This window comes from Tursiops truncatus, chromosome 3 (assembly GCF_011762595.2).
Source record: "Tursiops truncatus isolate mTurTru1 chromosome 3, mTurTru1.mat.Y, whole genome shotgun sequence".
In the NCBI taxonomy this organism is placed as follows: domain Eukaryota; kingdom Metazoa; phylum Chordata; class Mammalia; order Artiodactyla; family Delphinidae; genus Tursiops; species Tursiops truncatus.
This window is the reverse complement of record NC_047036.1, coordinates 97,675,264-97,691,808: the sequence shown is the minus strand read 5'-3', so window position 1 is coordinate 97,691,808 and position 16,545 is coordinate 97,675,264. Positions and strand designations below refer to the sequence as shown.

Below are 16,545 nucleotides of genomic sequence, written 5' to 3'. Positions count from 1 at the left end.
CCCAAACGAATAATGAACTATTTATGGCGATCACGCTCACCAAGTCTAGCTGAGAACAAGTGAAAGAGAAAAATTCTAAATGACTCTAGCTCAAGAATGGGGTCAGGGCCCTTAGAAAGAGGGTGGTTTGGAAGAATAGCCTGGTCCAAGAGCTCCTTGATAGGGCAGAGGGTAGATGTATCTTCAAAGCTCCACCAATTCATCTTCTTCCCCATTCCAGATAAAGTTTCTGGTTTAGTTTTTGTTCTACAGGAGCATCATGAGAAGTTCTTAAAATAAGCAAAAAAAAAATGTTTTTCTGGACTGATAAACCTAAAAAACGCTAATGTGACCTCATCAAGATTCTTCTGCTCTGTAACCTGGGCTTCTTTCACATGAAATCTCTTAAATACAAAAATAACTAAGAATCCACATGAATCACACTAACAAGAACAAGAAATTTTTACTTCATACTCTATGGAAAGTTTTTCATTTTGAAGCAGTTTTTTCACCTACCTATATAATCCCCAAATCACAGCTTTCTTTTTCATTGCAAGGTAAAAAATGGCAGCATCTAAAGGATCATTCTTTTTATAAAAGGCTGCTTTGGCTACCTATAATTAGAAAATATTGGTCAAAATTTCACGGTAACAGTTTTTAATTAAATAAACAAATACTTTCCTTCATATACGAGACTGTCATACATTCTCTACTTAAATGTTCAATAAACTAAAAAATATGTGTATGAACACACGCATGTATATGTAAATTTATTAATTTATTAATTTATTTTATAATTACAAAAGTAATCATGGTGGTGGGCTCCAAGATTACAGAGATGGAAACAGGACTACACTTGTCATTGCAAGCTCTTCTGTACTGTTTTATTTTCCTAAATGTGTATATATATTATTTTGTGTATATCAATAAAAAATGCTAATATATCAACTAGCAATTTAAGAATTAGAATATAAATTGTTAAAAATTATGCTATTTTGAAATATAAAGACTATTTAAAAGCATTTTACTGCTAAAAAAAAGAGTAACAGGAGAGGAAATATGGAATATCATGTAAATAAACATGCAATATATATTAATTCATTTTTACACCAAAATAAAACACTCACCTTTTCTATGCATTTGCGTAAGATGCGGGTATTCCGGACCCACCACCCCACACCCATAGCTCTAAGTTCAGACCATGTGGGATCATCTTTCTGCATTGCTGGCAACATGTTCAGCAGTTCTTCTTCTGCTACTGAATGAAAGGCCCAGGCAAAATGACTACTAGACAGGCCTGAAGAAACATCAAAAATAATGTTTATAAGAAAATAAATATGATTATATAATGATGATCAGAAATGTGTGTTCCATAGTTGCAATAAAAATGCCTAAAAGTTTATATAAGACTCCCAGAGTTATAACTGTTTGGGGTTGGAGGGAACATGGGTCTTTTTTCTTGCTTCTCCAAGTAACTCAATCATCACATCAATATTTTCTACAATGAGCATATATTTTCTATAATTAAAATATAGTTTTTTAAAAAGATAAGGAAAAACGCTTATGGGCAAATGCCACTGTGCTGAGTCTTTCTATTCTCTAGTATGTCTGACATCCTTTGGTCAACATTTGTTGTGTGGATTTAATTCCATGGAATCAAAAAAGCACCAAGGAGACAGTACAGCTGGTGAACAGAACTTAAGACTGCAAAAACTCTGGAATCAGAATGCATAAATTAAATTCTAGCTCCACCCTAACTAACTATATAACTTTGGGCAAGCTACTTAACCTCTTGATTCCTCAATTTTCTTATTTACAAAATGTGAATAATCATGGCACCTACCTCATTACATTGTTGTGAGGATTAAAAGAAATAATATAGTTAAAGCATCTGGGATAGTACCTAGCACATAATAACTTTTATTACCCCATAATCACTATATTAATAAGATACTTTTATATTTATAAAGCATCATTTACATTAGCAAGTCTCTCAACCTACTGGTCCACACATGTGGGGTTTATCGTTCAGCTTTTTTTTTTTTTTTTTTTTGTGGTACGCAGTCCTCTCACTGCTGTGGCCTCTCCCGCTGCGGAGCACAGGCTCCGGATGCGCAGGCTCAGCGGCCATGGCTCACGGGCCCAGCCACTCCGCAGCATGTGGGATCTTCCCGGACCAGGGCACGAACCCGTGTCCCCTGCATCAGCAGGCGGACTCTCAACCACTGCGCCACCAGGGGAGCCCTCTCCAGTATTTTTATGCAAAGAGGATGAGATGAAAGCAAACATTTTTAACATAAATTAAGGCAATTCAGAATGTGTCAAATTTGTTGGCATTATCATATCTGGGCAAAAACAAACTTAAATGTTCTTAAGCCTCTCTTCTACTCGTCTTACTTCCTTTTACTAGATTATTGCCAAAATCACCTTGGTGAAGGAGTTGAGCTCGATAAGCTGGAAGAGAAGTTGTAAGAAAAGTATGAAGTCGAACAGCCAAAAGAAATTTTAAGCCACATTCATCAAGAGTTTCTCCACCTATAAAAAAGAAAAAAAAAGGTATTTTTACTTGTAAAAACCCATTTCATTAGCAAAACACAAGTAAATGCTAATAATTCTGGCAAGCAGGGTATGTCACAGCACCAAATACAGGGACAAAACATTGTGTGAAACTGACAAAAGTTTTCAGTCTAAATATTATCTAGTATTTCTTTTTCCTATATAATTATACATTACAGAAAAAAGTTGTATCGTTAAATAATTGAAAAAATAATAAAGAAGAGAATGAATTGACTCAGGATCTCTGACATATTTTTAATAATAATCTCCTCTGACATGAATATTTTAATTTAAATGTGACTCAATTTTAAAATAGTTTAACCTTCCCTGTAATATTATCCATACTGATTCAAGTCACATACCCATTCCAATAACTGCTAACACTGGAAGAAATGGCTATATGGTAAGGGAGCCTGATTTTTACTTTAAATGAATAAAAACATAAAACACTTGTAATACAGTCACATCAAAACATAATATCTACTAATAATATTTCATGTCGCAATTCATGACCAACTTATTTTTTCTTAAAGTTTTTATTTTTATTATTGTTATTCTTTTTTCTTAAATTTACCCCACATTTTCCTTTTAAGGGGCGCATCCTACTGACATATCTGGTGCACAAGGCTAGACTGTTAATCAGATCTTATTTGAAATCTGATGGGAATTCTACAAATTTATTCATAACTCAGGAGGTTAAAAACAAAAAATGCTCTTTGGGTGAGGAAAAGACCTAATTTTATTAGGCTTGCTTGCTGCTATTCTAGGAAGGAGTATACCTTAATGTTAATTTTTTTAAAACCTCAATATTAAAAAACCCAAATTAACAGTGAATTATTACAATGTGAAAAACAAATAAAGGAGAAAGCACCTTTTATTTTGGGGTTTCTAAAGTAATTATTTATTAAGAATGTTAACTTTTGCTAAACTCAAAAGCAATTAGTTGGATTCTTAACATTATTAAGTAGACAGGTAAAAATGACTTGGCATAATGAATCTTTGTGTACTTTCTCAGAGTAGTATGATTTATGGGATAAATAATATATATTCAAGTTAAAAATACTGTGAAGGCAACAATGATGATTTTAAAAACCTTCATGGCTGTCATTTTTACAGAAATTATTTAAGATTATTTTCTGTGAAAAAAATAAGTAAAAATATTACCATCAATTTTTCCTCTAATCCTATACCCAATTTAATTTTACCTTGGCTTCTGTCTCTGCTTTCTCCAATATCAGTGCTGGTAGTTGCAATTGTATCTGCTAAAGCCATCAAAGACATCTGCTCCATCCGGCTGAGTCCTGGTAAACTAGAATGAAGTAAGTGGCCAGAAAGAACCTGAGCGTGCTCAGGACCAAAGTAAGTTGGACTGTATTGTGAAAGGTCAATAACCCTGGGCTTTGTATTTTCTTCTTCTGTCTTTAACACATGACTATCAGTCATTAAAGCTGACATCTGAAAAAGCTCATCATAACTTTCTTTTGACAACTGGTTTGAGTTATTTAAGGTACTCTGATTACTAGATTTCTCCAAGGATGAGTAATAGCTATCATCATCTGCTGCAAGTAAGGCATATAAAGGAAGTGGAGGGACAGAATCGATTTCTGTATAATCTGTATTTTCACTCTTATTGAATGCCTGGGGGTCTCGAGTAGTGCTTCCACTAGCACTGATGGTGAGAGACCTAAAGCGGCGTTCATGATTAGATTCAGCTTCATTCAGAGCCACAACTTCCCCAGCAATGCACTTGACAAGATGTGACAAGATGGCCTTTGCTCTCCGAACTTTGCCAAGATCCATGAGTTCCAAAAGCTGCAAAGGATGGTACTGAGGTAAAGTTGGGGAAAGAACATGAGCTGCTTCAAAAAGACCTGAATCTTCCATACCCACAGAAGGATCAAGCGCAGTTTTCTTTCCACAAATTTTCTGTGCAAGACTGGTCATGGATCGAGTCAGGGTTTTCTTTGGAGGATGTAATCCAGAACTTGATGAGTTACTCTGTTTTATTAAACTTATTATAGATGGAGTGCTCCCATTGCATGAATCTGTTGTAACCGGTTCTTGTTTAGAAGATGGCTGCCATTGGGAATATACATGCATTTCACAATCCATTCCTACCACCAGGATGCCATCCCGGACCCATGATAAAGAAACAGGAAAAGGTGGAGAGCCTTCTACAGAAGAAACCAAGTCCACACTTCGTAACAGTACAAATTTAGAAAGAGGCACAACTTTAGTACCTTCCCAGAGAGGAAATGCCAGGCTTTCCTTACCCGTCTGTTCTTGTACCTTGCCAGCCAGGGGTCCATACATAAAAAGTTTTGATCCAATTCCTACAGTAAGAATATGAGAACCATCTTCTCTAGACATCCAATCTAAGTGAACTAAATGCTTTGTGTTTGATGTGACACTCTCTTTACTGGATAAATATACCTCTTGTTTATTATAGGCCACTAAATTGCTATCAATACTAATGCCAGAATCCAACACTGTATTTAACTCATCTAAATGAACTGTCTGTTCAAGGACCCAGCATGAACCTCCTGTAGACTCACATTCAAAAATACTTACATGCATCACAAAGTCCTGAGAACATCTACTATTAGACGTAGGCTGCTTATATGCTACTGCTAAACGATTTGTGTGTGCACAGCTGACTTCTATAGGCCTACCAGGTACAGTTATACTACTATTGCTCTGCAGTCCATCTTCAATAAGTAACGGCCATTCTTCCCAAATGTATATAAGATCCATTTCTCCATTCTTTGAAGTGGCAGATTCTTCAGCTGTTACTCTACATCTCCAGAATCTTACTTTCTCATCTGAGCATGAAGTTGCCAATAAATAAGGAGCACTGCATATGGGATATATGGAAGAAGAACTCAGATGTCCTAAAACAAAAATAATCCAGTAACAAAATGTGAAATTTGGTTAAATAAATCTGTTTTCTTGTACTAAAGGTTTTAGTCTTTTGCATGAACTAGTGTTAACAACATGACAATATTTAGCTTAAGGATCAGCAAGATCAGTAAGACGCTTTTAATGACGTCAAAAAGGTACATAAAAAGGACATTATTACCAAAACCTAGAGCTGAAAGAGAACTCCGTAATAATTTATAAGTAAGGACTCTTGACTAAATGTATAAGTATCTTATGCCTAAATCAAATAGCTAGACTAAGGCAGAATTAGAAAACCTAAATTCTAGTCCTGGTTTTCAATCCAGCATTCTTTTCACAACTCTTTGTTAGCATTATATATTATTATAAATCTCACTTTAAAGATATCAATACATTTTTTAAAATTTGTCAATATTCACTGGCTACTTCTCTATAATATTTTTTAATACAATTTTGTGAACGGCTCATGCTTACCTAAGTACTAAAAGAGTCCTCCATGATTGAAGTGTATTTCATATAAATGACGCTGAGAAGATTCCTAAGTGGGACATATGTTTGCTTGGGCTTAATGTAATTACATACTCTTAATTTCCTAAATCGGGGTTGACAAACTTTTTCTTAAAGGGCCAAAGAGTAACAACTAGGCTTTGCTAGCCACAGAGTCCCGGTTGCAGCTACTCAACTCCACCAGTGTAGAACAAAGCAGCCATACACAAAAGTAAACAAATAGGTGTGGCTACGTTCCAATCAAACTTACTTACAAAAAGGTAGGTGACCCATAGTTTGCCAATCCCTATCCTAGACTATTAAACATAAACTGCTAATCGTAATACAGAAATGTTATACAGAACATTTTTTATATTTTAAAAGCATATTTCAACATAAGTTTTTCTTTAAGTCCTCAAGGACTTAGCAGTACTGCATAAGGACACAATTAACACTGTCTATTAGTTTCTCTGAACTGAACAGAGAATAAAGAGCTTACCCTTCCCAAAAGTCTTGGTTAAAAAAAAAAACTCTCAAGACTAGGAAAAAAAGCTGTTATCACATGCTACTGTTTTTGCCAAACAAAACAAATTTTTTCCTTTGCCCTAGGACTTCTCTTTTCTTTCAAACTCAACTTGCGCCAAGGATTATTTTTAGAAACATCTTCAGTTTCTCTTAGATCTGCCATATAGTTTTTTTAATAGAATTCAGTAGTGAAGATTATACTGCTCTGGCTAAGGATAACAGCTCTTAAAACTGTGCCAATACAAAAGTCATTCTATTTCAAACTTTAACTTGCCTTGCATTGATGCCTCTTTTATTAAAATACACAAAAAAGACCCAGAATGTAAAAGTTATCAGGACACTGTTAATACTCCTGCTAACTTCACCAATTAGAAAAGATTAAGTACCTGATAATGTGGCAAACTGAAAAGCATTCAAAGTAATTAGTCGAAAGTGATAGACAAGTAAAGAAGACCAAAAACCCACACTGTGACTATGAAAATGAAAGAACTAGGTGATAAAAAGATGGATTTTTGTCTTGGTTTTCATGATACCCTTGATACTTTGATCTTTTTTGTACACTGGAATCACCTGGAAGGCTTGTCAAAACAAGACTGCTGGGTCCCACCTCACAGCTGGTGATTTAGTAAGTCTAGGGTGTGACCCAAGAATTATTATTTCTAACAACTTCCCAAACAATGCTGATGCTTTTGGTCTGGGGACCACATTTTGAGAACCACTGCCCTAAGGATAGGATGACAAATATATATATCAGGAACTACACACTTAGAATCCTTCACAGCACAGAGCTCCAGGCAGCCAATACCAGCATTATCAAAGCTGGCAAATAAGGTGCCACCCCATTATTATCTCTGCCCTGGAAACTTTCGCTTTGTCTTCACAAAAGGATAATAAAAATTTGTTTTGGAAATCAATATTTAAGACCACAACTGGCTGACAAATGCCAGAGTCATCTGAAAACGTAATGAGAAATTTAAAATTTTAATTTAGGATACTTAAAGATATTCTTTCTATTTCTGTTTCTGTGTAGATTTTAAAACTGGGAGTTGCACCTATTTTTAAATACACAGTAAATACTCATGCATTATGAAGTTTGATTAGTCTCCTTTTACAAAATTTACAAACCTGCTGATGGCTTAACACTTATTATCTCAACTCCTTCTGGCAAATGCAACTCTTGGCTATAAACCATTTCTGAAGACAGAGTCAACTTGCTGGTACTCTGGAGATTTGCTCTGCAAGCCTGATACTTCTGTGAAAAAGGGGATAAGATCTTCTCTGGAGAAGAAGAATAATGTTCTTCTGGCTGCCAAACTGCTTCAGATATTTTTGTATCTACTTTTTCATCTATAAAACATAAAAAAAGAACCAAAAACTGGGAGAGAAACCCTATAAACATTACAATTGCTACATTTTATAATCTAAAACCACCTTATAAAAGACAAAAAAGTTAACATATTAATATGATTCTTTACGGCAAGAAAATCAGAAAATTGTTTTTTTCTTAATTAACAGAATAAACTATAATTATCCTCTCTCAATAAAAACAGCTTTAAAAAATATCCACTGAACTATCTAACCATATATAATTTGTTAACCTAAGCCTACTTAAAGTTTAAAAAAAAAAAAAAAACTCACCCAATGAGACAGGAATGGACTTCAAATGCAAATTCCACATGTGTAACAATGAACGGTTGTCTTGGGTGCACTCTATCACAATTAGGTAGAATTCTTCCGAAAATTCATTAGGTGAGCTGCCTGTTGGTATAAATGGTGTATTTCACTACTAACATGGAAAGCTGAGATAACTTTATATATTATGTAAATATTATATCAATTTATCTTTGCCTAACATACTCTACATTTTATTTCTTATTTCATGAAAAATTCTTCTTTACCTGCATCAGATAATACTCTGTCTTTTCCTAGTCTTTTCTTCTCAAGGTTATTCAAAATGAAGTCTTCTTGAAAAACATGAAGCAGTTGGGTTTTTCTGCCTTGCTGAATGTAAATAAATACCAATGTAAGTTGACATACATATTATTTACCTAATGCTAAGTGGCCAGAAAAATAATACTTACAAGTTTGGTAATGGGATCTAATGCAATAATGCATCCTGGCCTGGCTGTTGACTGTTGACTTACGATGTTAAACACTTCACCAACATATTTCTGTTTTTGAAAAAATGGATATCTCCTTTATTAAACAATTAAAAAAAATAGTAACAAATGACATAAAATTTCAGGCATAACAGACAAATAATAAATAAGTTCAGGTGAGACTAAATAAATTCACAAGTCCTTTTCATTATAAACATTTTACTATTTTACAAAGCAATTACACAGGAATGAAGAAAGTTACAGCTCAGCTGGTGCAGAGAAAACCAAAAGCAATGCTTGGTAATTGTTAAGGGGAAAAAAAGTATTTTATATTTATAAGTGTGAAAGACTGACTTCAATCTCATGGAAATGTTCTAAGAATCAAGGTTTTTTAAGCATTAATTTTGACAAAGAAAGCTAAAGAAACAAGTTAACATACTATTTACATATGCTGATTTCTTGAGCCACTTATCTCCTGACTGCTCTAGTCAAGCACACGTTGTTAAATTCAATGTTCATCATACTGGATCCATCAGCAGCATTTGATTCTGTTGATTACTCCTTCCTCCTGGAAATAATTTTCTTCATTTTGGCTTCCATTATACACCACGCTCACCTCACTTTTAGCAATGGAATGCCCCAGGGTTCAATCCTCCTATCATTTCTACTTTCCAGCTATAGTCTCTCCCTCAGTGATCTCACTCAGCTCCACAACTTTATATTCTGACAACTACTTATTTTCTATCTTCAGACCAGGCCTCCCTCAAAACTCCAGAGACTAGCTTACTAGATCTCTTGGATATCAAACAGGCATTTCAAAATTAACATGTCTAAAGCCCGGCTCTTGAATCGCCCTGCTCCTCAAAATCTGCTGTTTAGGGACTTCCCTGGCAGTCCACTGGTTAAGACTCCACACTTCCAATGCAGGGAACACAGCTTCAATCCCTGGTCAGGGAACTAAGATCTCACATGGCAGGCAGCGTGGCCAAAAAAAAAAAACCCCAAAACTGCTATTTATACTTCTCATCTCAAGGCAAACTTTGGGAGTCATCTTCTTTTTGTCACACAAACCCCATATCCAGTCCAATCCTTACTATTCAATGTTCAAAACACATCCAGATTTGACCAATTCTTAGCATCTTTATCACCACCATTTCCTACCACTCTAAACCCCTTTGATTCTTTCCTAGACTACTGTAATAGCTTCCTGAATTGTTCTCTCTGATAACACTTCTGCTTCCCATGTCTAATCTATATAACAACCAGAGTGATCCTTTTAAAGCCTAAGTCAGACCATATCACTGTCATTATCTTCACTAGTTATTATGTCATTCAGAGTAAAAGTCAAAGTTACTCTCAATACAATCTGGCCAGGCTCACGTTCTGATTTTATTTTTGACTACTCTCCACCTCACTTATTCTGCACCAGCCACAATGGCCTCCTTGATGTTCCTTACATACCAAACATGCTCTGGCCTCAGGATCTTTACACTGGCTCTTCCTGAAATACTCTTCCCTCTACATATCGATATAGGTAGCTCTTTTATCTCCTTCAGGTCTTTACTCAAATGGCACCACTTCTGTGAGGTTTTCCCCGACCAGCACTTTACTTGGCACTCCATACTACTTCTGCAACATTGTTTCTCTCCAAAGTATTTATTAATATATTTTTACCTTTTTTCTATATTCTTTCACTAGAATGTAAGCTTAGATTTTTGTCTGTTTTGCTCACATCTAAATTTCCAGCACTTAAAACAATTCCTGAAAAATAGAAGGCCCTCGAGAAATATACGTTTCTAATTTAACACTATATATGTTTTGAAAAACTTTGTATTCTGTAAAACCATGCAATAAAAATAACAGGGAAAAATCAAGATGGGAGCAGACCACTGACACCTATGCAATTCTGTAACCAGAGGATTAACAAAGACATTAATTGATGGTTGAGAGGACAGTTTGACTCTCTTAAACAGGAAGCTCAGTATGGCTGAAAGTTACCTCAGGGCATATTTAAAAACGCAAAAACCAAAAGAATGGAAATACTGGCTTTTGGAGGTGCTGAGACAATGCAGATGGTGGGTTGCTATTAGTTGGGCACAGGAACAAGTGCCCTCTGTCATAAGACAAAAGCTTTGTTTGCAATGGTGTTGAAAAAACTCCTGCCTGTAGTGCAACCAAGCTGAAAGCTCTTTCCTCTTGGTTAAGATTAAAATTCCACTCCTGTTATTTCAGCTTCCCTTGCCTAGAAAAAAACCTGCAGATGAACCAACATAATTCCATACACTGTCAGTAGTCCCCATTTATCTCTGAGCAAAGAAGTACAACAGTGGGCTTGCTTCCCTGGTGGCACGTGGTTGGGAGTCCACCTGCCGATGCAGGGGACGCGGGTTCATGCCCCGGTCTGGGAGGATCCCGCATGCCGCGGAGCGGCTGGGCCCATGAGCCATGGCCACTGGTCCTGCATGTCTGGAGCCTGTGCTCCGCAGCGGGGGAGGCCACAGCAGTGAGAGGTTCGCGTACCACAAAAAAAAAAAAAAAAAAAGTACAACAGAAACACATATTGTAGGACACTAGACTCTACTTTTGGAATGAATGAAAGATATGGTTTCTTTTTAAAGGAGGTTAGAATCACTGTAAGAGTAAAATGTGAAAAAAATTACTAAAAAATATACATTTTATTACAAATTATATGTCACAATTCTAGAACATGCCCAATAAGTATAAAGTATCTAAAAACATATTATATTCTTAGCTTCAAAAGCCATTTACTTACAGAAATGTCAGGATTGGAAAGCTCATATAGAAGTTTCTTGGCATCAATAACTGCTTCATATAATCTCAGATACTGTCCATCACTTGCTACAAAGCATGCACTAGGAGAGTTGCAGTATGCACCTAGATGTATTTTAAAAACATTTGAAATTTAACCCTTAAGCAATAATGTCAGAAAATCTCAAGTTCTTAAATAAAAATCAGAATTCTTACCTAGACAATAACTGGGTATAAGAGTGGGCAGCCATGCCACATTGGAAAATGCAGAAACATGAAGAGAATTAATCCGGGCAAGCTCAGAAACACCTCCAGAAAAAGACAATGGCCCAACTGGATCAACTCTCCAAAGAATAAGCTCACTGTAAACTGCATTGGGATCCTGAAAGGCCATGTCAATAGTGCTTTTATTCTGTTGTGCCAAAGAACATTCTTCAATATTCACAGCACCATAAGGTTCCTTTTGGTTATCAACATCTGGTGTCCTTAATGCGTTATGGTGTGACGTTGTCAGCAATAATGGTAATACTGAGTGACAAGCTAAATCATTAAGATGAAAGCGATGACCACAATATCTGGATTTGTGGGAAATACTGAGAACTGTAGAAAAGGCAGATTCCTCGGCAAAACTGACAAGCCATTGATTCAGGGAGCCATCAGCATGCTTTGAAATCATCATAACATTAGGGGTAAAAATGCTTAATTTTAAACTATTAGTTGATTTACTGTGACCAGAAGATATAAGCATTGATGTGGAACGTGTCAGGCTGGAAGTTTTTTGTTTCCCTTGCTGAATAGCCAAGTCAACATTCTTGGTACAGGCATACATCACTATGCTTTTACAGAGAGAGTTTGCATCACCTGTGGGGAAAGCTACAGGAATTCTGGAAACAAAGGACACCTAGAAGAAAGAAAGTAGCATTAGAATTCATGAAATTATATAAAGAGGTTTTACAAAACAGTACCCACATTTAACAAGTAGCTCTCCAGAGATCATAAAAATAATACCTGTACTTGACGAAACATACCAGGCTGGTATTCATCCAGCCAATCCACATGCCAAACCAGCAAAGAACCATCCATGGGATGAATACTGAATAGCATGTCTGCATTTTTACTCCATTCAGACAGAAGTACTTCAATCTGATGATCAATGGCAGCTGATGGTAATGGTACAGAACTTGAATTTGGTACCAATTTATCACTGCCCAATTCCTTCTTTTCAAGATTTATTTTCAGATCATCAATACCGTCATCGATCTCTATAAGCAAAAGGGTTCATGAACCAAGTAAATACAATCAAGCTACTACTAAAAATTAAGAAATATCTTTACAAATGCATTCAAAATGAAAAACAAGTTTTCATATAAACAAGAAATGGGGTTCCCTTTAAAAAATAACTTTGCTCCAGGAATATAAGGCCACGGAGTTAACTCAGTACTCAGAAGGCCTATAAGGCTGATTCAGTGGATTATTAGTAGAAGGACTAATACTAGACTGGAAAGTAGGTAAACTGGTTTCCAAACCCAGATGTACCACAAGTAACTACTTAGAAGTAAGACACAGTACTTCTCTGGACCCTAGTTTTGCTCATGTTAACATGAGGGAGTTGAAATTAGGCTGAATTTTTAAAATATAGTATTGGAATGTAATTTGTACTTTCTTTATAATGTCAGATTCATAAAACCTAAGTCAACCACACTAGCCATCCTCTAGGTGTAAGCATTTATAACTGATATGACACCTTAAAGAAACTATTTTAAAGAAATACATTTTATAGTGCCTAATTTCCAGATTTCCTTCAACACATGCCAACTTATTAATACAAATAAATATGTATATTCTGACCTCTACATCCAAGCCCCTATTCCTGGTTAGGAATACAAAGCCTTTCTTAAGAGACTATCAAAAAATGTTAGCTTGTTTACCAGATTTTAAAAATTAGTCAAGACATAAAATCATTAAGAAAAAGAAAAATAACTCAACAGAAAATTAGGCAAAAGGCACGAAGCGGCAAACCACAGAAGGGTTAACATAATTCTGCTCAATTTAACTCAAGAAAATTCAAAGTAAAACAAGACACCATTTTGTCCATATCAACAGCCAAAAAATAAAAAGATCCAGTGTTGGCAAGGATGTGAAAAAAGGATATCTGCATATACTTAGAGGGAACATATAGTGGTAAAACATTACTAGAGGGTAATCTGACAGAATTTATTGAAATTTAAAAATGCTTATACACTATGCTAATTCCCCATCTAGGAATCTACCTTACAGAAAAATTCACACAAAGATGAAGAGATGTGTTACTCTACCATTATCAGTATATAGTGAAAAACAATTTAAATCAATTTAAATGGCTATCATCAGAAAAAATGCTTAAGTTTTCTCTTGAGTCTCTTGACTCAGGAGCTGTTAAAAATAAGAAAGAAAAGTGCCTGTTACTGAATTTAAAAAGCAAGCTGCAGCACACTATTTTCATTGAAAAATGAACTCCCATAGTACAACTCTTAAAAAAACTACCTTTATGCATATATTTGTGTGAGCATAGAAAAGAATAAATCTGGAAGGACACTTATCAAACTTAACAATATGGAAACTTTATACACGCCTGTATTGTTTAATTTAAATTTTTTTTAAAGGGGAACCTGCAATCTTGTAATTAAAACAAATAACAAAAACATTTTTGATTTCTCTCTCTACTTGACTGAGGCTGAATGCAAACCTTAAGGCCCTAGTGTACTGCTTCTCAAACTTTAATATACATATAACTCATCTGGGAATTTCATTAAATTACAGATTCTTGTAGCTCCAGGTGGAGCCTGAGATTGTACATTCCTAATAATGACAATGCTGCTAGTCTGCAGATAGTCCTCTAAGTAGCAAGACCCTAGTGGCTGACAGAAGCATAAGTATGGAGAAGTCTAAGTCCCTACATCATCATCAGGAAAGAAGCCACCTGGAACAGGAACATCTACATTGGATTATTAAATGAGCTAGTCCAAATTTGTATTAAGCCACTGCAATTTGAAGGTTATTTCTAACAGTAGCTGGTGTTACCATAATATAAAAATCTTTGCTATTTTAAATAAAACTTTATAATTTTTATCCTTAAAGCTTTACCTTCATCAGATTTTACATCTGCCTGATTAGAGTCTTCTACACTCATCTCAGAAGATGGTTGCTCAAAACTTTTTCTAAGTTGTTGTAAAAAGACTTCCATGGACAAAGAAAAATGCAGTTCTTTATTGTTTAGCCAGTGTACCACAAAAGGTCCACTCTTCTCTTCATTTTCACTTAGACTCAGAGACGTAATAGAAGGAAGAAGTGGAATGTCTATAAAGAACAACAACAAAAAAATATTAAAATTTCTATTATGCTAGCATATAAAACATCCATGTCTCTTATTTTTATTATTTACTGTTACATTTATCTTTAAACCTCTGCCATACATTTTATTTAACCTATAAATAAGACTCACAGTATAATGGTTCACACAATTATTATTCATGAAAACAGACTTACATGGTAAATTTAAAACACTTACTGTAAAGGAAATAAAATTCTACATTATATACCGTAACTTATTTATATATACATACATATACATTTTTTTCTATAATTTTAAAAAATATTCTCATTAAGAAATATGTCTATAATTTGCAGACATGTTAATAGGGTAGTCTTCTTAATTTGTATAGAAACTTTGGTTAGAAATATATTTTAACCTGATCTACCATTAAAAATGCCATCATTAAGTTGTCAAAGGAACCAGTGATATGTTTATCTCAACAGCAACAACTTTCTTTTACTTAACAGATCCTCATATTAACTTTTTTCATGACCTACCTATCTAATTCTAAGATAGATACTGCTTATTTATTAGCATCAAGATTGAAGTTAGAAAGTATGAAACTGAGGTTCCCTTATATTCAAGAAAAGCATTCAAGACAAGCCAACTCAGCTACAAAAAATTGTTCCTTGGTATTACTTTTGAAATCATTGCTAAGTATACTGAAGTACAAATTCAGAGTAAATTGTGAAAAATGACAATCCTAACTTAATAGAGGTAAAGAAAAATTTGTCTATCATTATTAAATAAAATCCAAATCTAGATCATGCTGGTGTCTGCTGAACATTATAGGCTGGAATGGATTCAGCGAAGGTAAATAATTTTCTCCAGAGCAAATCTACTGATTTTTTTTAAAAGGAAATATAAACAATTTTAAGTATTTGTTCAAATACCGTCTATTGATGGACACCCATAGGAACAGTATTATAGGGCATGAATGGTAAAAGAAAGGATAGAAGAATCTTTTTCCTGGTGGGAGGGAGGGAGACGCAAGAGAGAGGAGATACAGGAACATATGTATATGTATAGCTGATTCACTTTGTTATAAAGCAGAAACTAACATACCATTGAAAAGCAATTATACTCCAATAAAGATGTTAAAAAAAAGAATCTTTTTTCTGTCCCTTCTAATTGGCGTTGGGTTCTAAGAGTTGATGGATATTATCTAATCCAAGCGCTCTGTTTATTATTATATATTCATTAGTATAATTATTTGATTAATATTTACCTATCTCCTACCTAGTTATATGCTTCCTAAGAGCAAGGACCACACTGTTTTGATCACTACTGTACCTCCAGTTCCTACCACTATCTCCAGTTCCTATACTGGCACAGACTAAACCCCCAATAAAACCCTTGAGGGGCTGAACTGCCAATCCCACTGTTCCTAGGTAGATACACAATAGTGTTAGGGTTTGAAAGAGTGTCCCCAAGAAAACTAAATGGGTAGCATTTTCTGATTTTCAACTTACAATCAACTCAGAAGAGATAAGCAATGCCTAAAGTAGATCACAGGCCTAGCTGTAAAGTACACACAATTAGGGGCTTATGCTGACTTTTAGCAGAAGCATTCTGGCTGAAAAGACTCACATTTCCTTTGCCTCCTGACCTCACCCAAAGAATCTGATAAAGTCATTTTTTATGAGAAATCTTCATGGAAAGCGTGTAAGAATTAGAACTAAGAGAACACGCTATTATGAACTCCTCTCCTGTATCATTTTCCATTGATGGACAAATAAGTGAAGCCATATCTGAGTTGGGCCTTGCAGGAAAGTCATTCTAACAGACCTAATTTAGGGAAAGGAGTTTTCACAAGATCTAATATAGCTCCTAATATTATTATTTTGCTTTGATTTGCCCTACATATATGAATTTTTCTTA

At 35.0% G+C, this 16,545-nt stretch overlaps 1 protein-coding gene across 5 annotated transcripts in view; it reads right to left on the bottom strand.

Moving 5' to 3' along the window:
- Positions 1–16,545, bottom strand: part of DMXL1 (Dmx like 1) — a 259,666-nt gene that overhangs the window by 197,055 nt on the left and 46,066 nt on the right. For all 5 annotated transcript variants that reach the window (XM_033853102.2, XM_073802431.1, XM_073802432.1 and 2 more), the window contains exons 10-21: positions 14,436–14,648; positions 12,321–12,574; positions 11,529–12,213; positions 11,317–11,438; positions 8,526–8,615; positions 8,343–8,445; positions 8,083–8,202; positions 7,570–7,791; positions 3,741–5,426; positions 2,407–2,514; positions 1,107–1,276; positions 496–593 (exon numbers count right to left, since the gene is read on the bottom strand). In XM_033853102.2, coding sequence (XP_033708993.1) covers positions 496–593; positions 1,107–1,276; positions 2,407–2,514; positions 3,741–5,426; positions 7,570–7,791; positions 8,083–8,202; positions 8,343–8,445; positions 8,526–8,615; positions 11,317–11,438; positions 11,529–12,213; positions 12,321–12,574; positions 14,436–14,648 — 3,871 coding nt within the window. The remainder of the gene's footprint in view (positions 1–495; positions 594–1,106; positions 1,277–2,406; positions 2,515–3,740; positions 5,427–7,569; positions 7,792–8,082; positions 8,203–8,342; positions 8,446–8,525; positions 8,616–11,316; positions 11,439–11,528; positions 12,214–12,320; positions 12,575–14,435; positions 14,649–16,545) is intronic.